Source organism: Triticum aestivum, chromosome 2D (genome assembly GCF_018294505.1).
Source record: "Triticum aestivum cultivar Chinese Spring chromosome 2D, IWGSC CS RefSeq v2.1, whole genome shotgun sequence".
NCBI lineage: Eukaryota > Viridiplantae > Streptophyta > Magnoliopsida > Poales > Poaceae > Triticum > Triticum aestivum.
The window spans coordinates 119,254,213-119,263,750 of record NC_057799.1 but is presented as its reverse complement, the minus strand read 5'-3'; the positions used below and the strand labels follow the sequence as shown (position 1 = coordinate 119,263,750).

The following is a 9,538-nucleotide window of genomic DNA, read 5'->3' as shown; positions in this document are numbered from 1 at the left end:
AAGGGCAAGTCGGGCTTCTTCGGCGTGAGGCAGAAGCCCTCCGGCAACTGGGGTGTGGAGTTCTCCGACGCCGGAAGGCGTTGGTGGATCGGCACATACCCCTCCGCCCACGAGGCCGCGCGTGCCTACGACGTGGCGGTGTGGCGTGCCGAGAGGCCTCGGTCGCATCTCAACTTTCCAGAGATCGAGAGTCGGGCGGAAGCGGAGATGCTTGTGCTGCAGGGCATCAACATGAAGGAGATCACGACGAAGAAGAAGAAGAAGAAGCCGTCGGTTGTCGTCAGTGCTGGCGAGACCGATGAGGAGGCGATGGCGAGGTTTGCTCGGGAGCATCCGAAGTACGTCCAGGCCGAGCTGGAGTACTACTGGAAGCGTGAGGCGGAGCAGAAGAAGAAGGGGCCGAAGGAGGATGAGGCCGGTCCCTCGACGGTGATCCCCATCGAGTCCTCTTCCGAGGAGGACTGGGCAGACTTCTCGGAGGAGGAGGAGGAGGAGGAGGGGTGCAACGACCCGACGAAGGAGGAGTTCTGAGAGCAGTTCCATAGCTCCGATGAGGAGTAGTTTATCTGGTAGTTTGAATAAGTAGTTGATGTTGATGTATGAAACTATGTTGAATTTGATGTTTGAACTATGTTGAATGGACTAGTAGTATGTCGTTTTACATCTTCATTTTGGACCATCTATTGAAGTTGCTCTTTTGGACCATCAATTTGGACCATTGGTTGGAGACGAGCTTTTTTCGGAGCTCCAAAACGCACTTTTTGACAGTCCAAATTTTACATCTCCAGTTTTGGACCGCCAAATTTTGGACCATCTATTTATTGGAGATGCTCTTATCATGCGACGACAGTCATCCATCCTTCACTGAGCACCATAAGGCCGTACGGTAAAATCAGAGTCAGACAATTAGGAAGAAAGTTGAAGCAAAACCAGATGAGCAGCACAAAATTCAAGCATCTTCAACTCAATCAATATAACGGCACACTGACGACAAAAGGGCGACTCTGCTCCAGTTACATGAACGGGGGCATTTTACAACGCTGCCCACAGCGACAGGACATGGCTGGGCGGGCTATTCTAAGAGACTGTTAGAGGCATCACATGTTGCCGAGACACGGGTGAAATTTCCTTTTCCTAACCTACTAAAAGATGATGCTGATGAACTTTGAAGAAGACGGCGATGATCAATCAGTACACGGGCGACCGCAAACAGAACTCTATATTCAGATTAGTGACAAAACCAGGCAGGGAGGTACTAGCGCGGGCAGCGTCGTGTCGTGTCGACCTCGGTGTGCAGTCTTGGCCTTGCTTGCTAAGTTGGGCTGGGGCTGGGGCAGCATAAATTTGTACTGTCGTTAGAGATTATCAACAGCTATCTCATCTTTGACAGGGACCTGCTGGACATGCCATGCAACAACTTGACAAACCCAAGGAAGCTGAGCTTCCCATCGGTGTGCCGGATCCAGTCCTGCAGGACGACGTGCAGCGGCACGGAGGGGCTGAGACCCAGTTCCTGAAACACCACAGGAAATGTGTGAAGGGAATCCAATTTTTATCAGTTAGGAAATGAACATGGGTGGAGAGGAAGACATCACATACTGAAGCTAGTTCGTCAATTACAATAGCTCGATTGCCATCCTTCTCGAAAATTTCATAAGCGGATCTCGCATGTTGCTCCCATCTGTCTAATGCTTCGAGCTGGTGAACACTTACTGCAGCTGCACAGAACTCGTGGAAGTCCATTCTTCTGTACTGAAGAGCGCTCAACTGAAAACACAATTCAGGTATACAGTGAGTACAATTTGTGCTGGAGGAAAATGATGTCTTTAAGATCAACAGCATAAGTAAAGTACCGAGACAAGAATCTCCTGAACTCGTGTTTCTTTCATCGCATCTGTGGCTTCTCTTGTTAAGGCCTAAAGAGGATGAAACAGGAAGAGTCAGTGGCGTGGCTTCAAAATGAATGGGAGAGAACATTTCAGAGCTCTAAGATGAATCAACCATTCTGATATTATCTAGGGTGATGCATCCATTTCTATCAGGTTCCAATAAGGAAAACTGCCCTTTGAGATAAAAAAGCTCATCAACAGTCAAAGTCTTCGATAAAGCCTGTAGTGGATCAAGAAAGATACGTCAATGGCTGCAGCTTGCAGAGAAAAGTAAAAGAGATCAGGCATGGGTGTCAAAAGAGAAGCTTGAGAGCACAAATTTGAATTTCAAATAAAGTGGCATCCCCTTTTTAAGTTATTTTAACAGGAGAGAATTGCAAGAAAATATAACTGTCCAACCATTTTGTTCTGGAACTTATAAAGGTATGGTACAAAAAGTAGGCTCCCAAAAAAACATTTACGGAAATTGTATGCATGTAATGATAAATACTAGGTTACTGCACAACCATTCAAAGCCCTGGGTAGAAAAATGCTGTAATATAGAAGCAAGTCCAAATTTGAAGAAGCAACAGCATATATCTATGTGGATCAACAGGAGAAAAATCAGAACAGGTTTTATCAATGCAGACCTTCAGAGCGGCTTTACGTAATGATGAAGAACGAATATAAGCTTTGATAAGACGGAATATAAGGACGTCCAATGGCATCTTAATGTCATTGTAATTTCTAATCCATGGATGACCTGAAAAACATAATATAAGGCAAAGTTAGCAATGTAAGTTTAAACTCGATCCATACAGACAGATTGAAACTCACCTAAAGCTTGTGCTGCAGTCATCCTTCTACGTGGATCCTTGCACAGCAAGCGCTTAACGAAGTCCATTGCTTCTGGAGTCAGAGAAGGCCAAGGTGCCTCGTTATAACTGGGGTCAGCTTTGAGAACAGAACGGAATATGCCAGATTCAGTGCGTGCCCAAAAAGGGCGGCTGCCACAAAGGAGGATATATGCAATGACACCTATACTCCAGACATCCGCTTCTGTGCTATAGCATCTATGCAGAACTTCTGGAGCAACATAATAAGCACTTCCAACGATATCATTTAGTCTCTCATCTGCATAAGGTATTAGAATACTGCATTAAAAAAGTGCTAGTGGATAGTATTATCTTCACTGATGCCAAGTACAAAACAACAAATTAACAGATATGCAGATTGATGAGCAAGAAACTAACCTGGTTTTACAAAATCTGATAATCCAAAGTCAATTGTCTTAAGTTGAGAGTTCTCATCTTTCGAAGTAAAAAGAAAATTCTGAAGAGAAAAAACACAACATTTTAGAAATCCATTGCAATATCAAATACAAAAACAGTAAAATTAGATCTTATTCACAGGAGAAGAGAAAGGCAATACAATAAATACACCATCTAAGGAATGCCATGAACAAATTATACATCTTTTGGAATAGTGTCTTTTTTTCGAAAAGGAGGTTCGAACATTGGAAGTAGAAACAGGTAACCATCGCCAACAACAACAACAACAAAGCCTTTAGTCCCAAACAAGTTGGGGTAGGCTAGAGGTGAAACCCATAAGATCTCGCGACTAACTCGTGGCTCTGGCACATGGATAGCAAGTTTCCACGCACCCCTGAGCTAGTTCTTTGCTGATACTCCAATCCTTCAGGTCTCTCTTAACGGACCCCTCCCATGTCAAATTCGTTCTACCCCGCCCTCTCTTGACATTCTCCGCACGCTTTAGCCATCCGCTATGCACTGGAGCTTCTGGAGGCCTGCGCTGAATATGCCCAAACCATCTCAGACGATGTCGGACAAGCTTCTCTTCAAAGACATGGCTTGTTTACCAGCACTATTTCAATCATCACTTTCTAATATCTCAAACATGGTAATGATGACAACTGATGAGATGCAGGTAAAACTGAAAAGGCACTTCACCTCTGGTTTGAGATCCCTATGAACCACTCCTTGAATGTGGCAAAAAGCGACAACATTCAATATTTGCACCAGGACAGACTTTGCATCATCCTCGGAGTACTTTCCACCTCTACTTAAAATGAATGCAAAACATAAGCTATATTAAAGTATTTCATAATAAACCATGATGTTGTATAACATAATGTAAGTTTACTTGTAGCTTACCTGGAAAGTATTCTATCCAGAAGCTCCCCGCCCTCACACAACCTAAACAACGGGATTTTTAATTAAATATTTGTAAAAAAAAACTAAACATAGCGTGCATGGCATTTAAAATCCAGAATAGAGCGTACAGGGATCACCATCAGCAGAAGGTATAGAAGCTAAATATAGATGCCAAAAAAAAAGATGTCTAATATAAGGCAACATTCAACGCCCTGTAGTAATGACATCATCTGGATTTGGCATATCTGGAAATCCTTTTTATTGGCGAAATATTTGTTGTCAAGTTTGGGCAATTGGGCAGGAAAATAAAAGAGTATCCAGTTGCACTGCAAGCATATTTAAAACAGTGTGGCTATCCCACATGACATTAATGTAATAATGTATGTTCATTTTCATCATGCATTATCAAATGATAATTGCTACCAGATTATTTAAACTGCCAGTAACTAACCTAAGAACGAGAACTAACGTAAGAACAAGAACTAACCTAAGAACTGACAAGGTAAGTAACAGTAAAGACATATGGATGAAATAACATATGGTTGTTAATTACGTTTTTAAGCACACAAGATAACGCATTATATGCTTCTGAAAGGTAATTATTGCCGCACCAACAATAAGTAGATCAAAGAATCTTAATAAAAAAGGACTCTGGAAAACTATTGAAGTTGGGTTAATAAAATGGAACTGGTTATTCAGTGAGTTTGTTTTCTATGCTTGTAGTTGAGAGTATTGATAACGAGGGCAAAAAGCTACTCTACTCTACTTGGCATCTTAAGGAGAGCATCCTCATAGCACTTAAAATTGAAGTCAAAACACATTGTGACTATCAAGGTACTGGAACTTACTCCATGACTATGTAGACATTTTCGTTGTCCTCATATGCATCATAAAACTGAACCAGGTTCTTGTGCCCCGCTAAAGCCTTCAAAATTTTCACCTCCCTCCGGACATCCTCTATAGCAATGGATGTTGTCATCTGACAAGAGATTAGAGCAACTTCAGATGATACTAAAAAAAATGTACATACGAGGACTGAGGAACTAAGTTCATGCCTAGCTACGACAAAATGATGGTATTAATCCTCAAGTAAGGCACTGAAATGTGGTGACCCAAATAAGGGAGATTGCAACTATGGAGAGCTTAAACCAGATCGCACAGTGATAAAAGAGCAATAGGCAAAGTAGTTAGTACGGAATATCAAGTGTAAACTCCATAACAAAAAATGACAGGACTTGCTCAGATCTCATCATTCAAGTGGGTGTATTTAATATTTTACAGCACATAATTTAATATGTTACCTAGTACGTACCATGCAGCAATGCTGAACGTAGAAGATCTCGTAATCCATATTATTCTTATATACAGGTATGCTGCATGTGATAAAATTATATATTCTTTTTACAATGCACGATGCGGATCAATAGCATGTTAGTACATGAAGCCATGATGTCAGGGAACATCTGTAACAAGGCACATCTACTTGACTACTCATGTAGACAAGAAGGGGCCACGTTTGTTAATAAATGAACAGGCATGCATCCAGTTCTCAAAAACTTTGATTAGATTAGTGAGGAGTAGTCGCTTTCAGGAACACATGCTTTACCTTTCTCTGTTCAACAAAATATGAAGGACATTTATACAGCATCATTCAAAAGCACAAAAGTCATGAGAGTGCCGCATTAGCCAACAGAAATTCACAAATCTAAACTAGCGCGGCATCAACTTTCAGAAAAAACTAGCGAAGGGATCCGATTTATTTTTTGAAGCGTTTGCAGAAGTTGCAGCAGGTAGGTCATCACCTTGGCCTTGGGAATGACCTTGACGGCGACGGCGTCCCCCTTGCGCGCCCCCTTCCTGATCCTGGCGGCGCAGGTGTATCCGAAGTGGCCCCGCCCGACCTCGTCCCCGAGGTCGTACTTGGCGGCGAAGCCCTTGTTGAAGCCGAAGCCCTTGTCGAGGCCCCTCCCGCCGTCGCCGTCGCCGCCGTCCTCCTCGGGGATCGCCGGGCGCGGCGGGCCGTGCCGCCGCGCGAGCGCCTGGCGGATGTGCTTGGCGGGCGAGGGCGGCGGGAAGGGCAGGCGCAGGAGGCGCCTGGCCGGGGTGGCGGGCGCCGGGGACTTGGCGCCCGCCGGGGCGGGGGACTTGGAGGAGGCCCGCGGGGAGGCCGCGGAGGAGGAGGAGAAGAGGTGGTGCGCCGGGCTGGGGCTCGGCGTGGAGAAGGGGAAGAAGGGGGAGGACGTCCAGTGCTTCTTGGAGGCCGGCGTGGCGGGCGCCGTGGAGGAGGCCGGTGGCGGCGTGGCCGGCGCGGGCGGCGGCGGGGAGGCGCCGTCGGCGTCGCGGGTGCGCGGCTTGGCGTGGCAGCCCCCCATGGCGGGGGCGGGCGGCGGGTGGGATCTGGATCGCGGTGGTGGGGGTGGCGGTGGGGCGCGCGCTAGGAGGAGGAAGAGTAGGCGGCCATGGCGGAGAGGAGAGAGAGAGAGGGAAAGAGAGAGCTTTTAGTTGGGGGGAGCGTGGGGACTGGACTGGAGTGAATTGAAACGGGGAAGGTGGAGTGGGAGTAATGGTGGCCCGGCCCGAGGGTGGCGAGGCGAGGCGAGCTCGATGTTAGTTGCAGTGAGAGTGAGTGGCTAGCCCAGTGAGTGAAGGCTTCCTGGCTGTGGTGTTTTTTCTTTTTGTTTTGGCTGGCCGGGACTGGAGCTGGAGGGGGTTGCTTTCCAGCCGATGTGAGACTGGCCGGATTAGTCGCTGTCGCCCTTGTTCGCTTGTGCTTTTCGGGTGGAGCACGAGACTTCCCGACTTGTTTTCGAAAACAGGTGCGCACAGTCAAGAGATTGGGGTTGGAAACAACTGAATGAGGTTCGTAGACGTTGTTGTTGTCTGTAAATCGCCGCGGCCGAAAGCAACCCCCGTCCTTGCCGCAGCGACGTGGATGGATTCATCGGTTGTTAGCTCTTTTTTTTCATCGGTTGTTAGCTTGTACTGCACTTATGCCAGTTGCTGGGCACCTTGTTTAGTTGAGCTCGTTTGCCCTGCCCTATTTATTTTGGGCGGTACGTACTGTGGTGCCCGGAGATTAGCTTTGTGTCCACTTTAAATTGAATTGAATTGAATGGGATGGGGTCCCAAATCTCGCCCCGTTTCTCGTTGGATTTTGACATCATGTTTATTCCTCCCTCCCAATCTATAAGAAGAGCATTATTGGCTTTCATCAGGAAGGCAAAGACACCTAAAAAGGTAAGCCTCACAAAACCATGCGAAACTATGCGGTCAAGGTCAAGATGAGAGGCCTGCGCTTCTTCTGCTGCATCATCCCACTGCGTGGCTGCCCCTGCCTGCATGAAGAAGCTACTCTACTGTAACCACAGTAGAGAATTGTGTGCAGCAGTGGTAGGAGTATCTTAATAATCCCGGTCATTAAAGGAGCAACAGAAGAATACTCCGTTGCGTCAGTGTGCGTGACACGCGGCCCGAGGCGCGACCCAGCACGACGTCAACCTCATCATCCATCCTCCAAAGCAACGCAACGCAACGCAACGGCTTTAACCCTCCCTCCGCCCGTACTACCGATATGGGGTCCACGCGCAACATAGATTACGGGGCAGCAAAAACAAAAAAATAAAGGGAGAGGGCCGAAAAGCGGAGGCGTAGAAGCAGGCAAAGGAGACGAGAGGAGTAAAGATAAAGGGAGCGCGCGGGCGGGCCGGCGGCCATTAGTTAAGCTCACGTGTCCTGCCATGGCCGCGCGCCCTGCCTCATGCATCATGACGACGACGACGACGAAGAAGAAATACGGTTGCGCGGCACAGTACCATGCAGATGCAGACACTGCGCTTCTCGAGCTTCTGGCTCGTTGGTAGACAGCGGCAGAGAGCTGTCAGGAGATGGTTAGGTTTGGTTTACTTGTCTGGTAAACGGATCTTATCTTCCTTTTCACCGCATGTCTTGTGCTTAGTGTAGTGGTAATGGTGTGTGGGTGAGCACGTAATTGTTCTCGGGGCAAGGACGGTATGGTACTGGCAGTACGAATGTGGTATGCGCGTACGATCTATGGCAAAGAAAGGACGCCGTTGGTTTGGTGCAAAACAGGCGTTATTGAAAGCTGAGGGTACACCGTACGCGGTACACGGACAATTTCTTCGGATGCAAATCTTCCTATAAATGCAAAGAGGACGTGTAGTGTATGGTCATGGCTTCTGCTGTATGTGGTAGTGGTAGTGGTACTTGTTCCTGGCTTTACGTGAGAGTTACCTGTTGTTGCGTGCTTCTGTTTTGGGAGGGATGAGCACAGCAAAGTACTACAGCCTTCTGTCCCCTCTCGCTCTCTCGTCTTATATATACCTCCGCAAATTTTATACTCCACTAGCAAGCAAACATGTGAAGATCACCTTGCATTGGGCCTTCTCCGTAGCTTGGTTAAAGCATTCCAACCGCGACCCGCAAATTTTCTCCCGTATTCGTTCGTGAACAGAGGATCAGACTACGGACACGGATGTAGAAAATCGACATTCATAACTATCATGTATATGTCCACTAGTAAAGGGAATTTGAAATTCAAATTAAGTCCGATCACATCAGCGTCGGATCGCATGCCCGATCATAATAATAAAAAAGCAAGTATGCTTAGTTTTTACATGCCTGAATCCAAAAGAACACCAGCCGATAGTCCATGCAATTTTCTGCCCTACCGAACCGGCAATCCCGGTCGTCTGCTCCAGACCAAGGTGTTGTAACCGCCGCGTAGACAAACTCCAAGTGGCGTGGACGAAGACGGCGAGGACGGCACTGAAGGCAGCGCCTCCGGCTAGACCTGCATTTCCTTTTGCCTTAACCTGTATGCAAAAACTTTCGGGCGCAGCCCTGCGGGGCGTGAAAGCATTTCTGAAGGGGGGGAGGGGGCCTTATAATGTATAAAGTGGAGTGTATGGAATTGTGCCATGCTTTTTAAAGACAGGGTTTGGGATGTGTCGTCGCGGGGCCGTGGGCTCCCGAGCAGGGTAGTTGCTGCAACTTATCTGGGTTTCGTAGGTCTTGAGCGAGTCCCGACGTCCTGGTCGCACCTTCCTCCCGAGGCGAGCCCTCCGGGGCTCGTGAGGTTCTAAGTCTCCTGAGAAGCCTGCTGAACCGCCCAAGAGAGCCTCGCGAGGAGCGAATGCCGGACCACGGCAAGATATGCGTGTGGTAATCCTGCGACGGTTGCAACCTTGACCCCGGGGGGGCCTTGCTGTCGCCCGGGCTGGCCCCAGCGTGCTTGGCGCGCGCATACCACGCCCAGCTCCCGCTCGCGGGGTGCTCGCAGGGGGTAGCAGGCGTGAGCCCCACGGTAAAACATGTAGCCAGAAAGCAAGAGACCGACACAAATCAAGAGAAAATCCCCCCGTTTTCGATAAACACAAGGAGCTTCAAATCTCAGTCCAAAAGGCGTCGAATCAAGTTACAGAAAGAGGGGCAAAAGCAAACGGTCGCGTCCGGCACCTAGCTAGTCTTCTTGTCTTC

General features: G+C 47.8%; 1 protein-coding gene across 1 annotated transcript; it reads right to left on the bottom strand.

Annotated features, from left to right (window-relative positions):
• Window positions 1–948: 948 nt before the first annotated feature.
• Window positions 949–6,685, bottom strand: LOC123052062 (CDPK-related kinase 5). Its single transcript, XM_044475114.1, has 11 exons — window positions 5,845–6,685; window positions 4,891–5,021; window positions 4,043–4,084; window positions 3,839–3,947; window positions 3,122–3,200; window positions 2,706–3,002; window positions 2,519–2,631; window positions 2,002–2,109; window positions 1,854–1,916; window positions 1,600–1,767; window positions 949–1,513 (listed from the first exon to the last, which is right to left on the bottom strand). Exons 1-11 carry the CDS (start codon window positions 6,412–6,414, stop codon window positions 1,373–1,375), a joined length of 1,821 nt encoding a protein of 606 aa, XP_044331049.1. The 5' UTR covers window positions 6,415–6,685; the 3' UTR covers window positions 949–1,372.
• Between the last annotated feature and the right edge of the window lie 2,853 nt (window positions 6,686–9,538).

Coding starts and splice junctions, on each gene's coding strand:
- LOC123052062 (XM_044475114.1), bottom strand. CDS start 6,414: ATGGGGGGCTGCCACGCCAAGCCGCGCACCCGCGACGCCGACGGCGCC. Junction 4,085..4,890: donor AATGTCTACATAGTCATGGA/GTAAGTTCCAGT, acceptor CCCGTTGTTTAG/GTTGTGTGAGGGCGGGGAGC. Junction 3,201..3,838: donor ATAGGGATCTCAAACCAGAG/GTGAAGTGCCTT, acceptor TTTTCTCTTCAG/AATTTTCTTTTTACTTCGAA.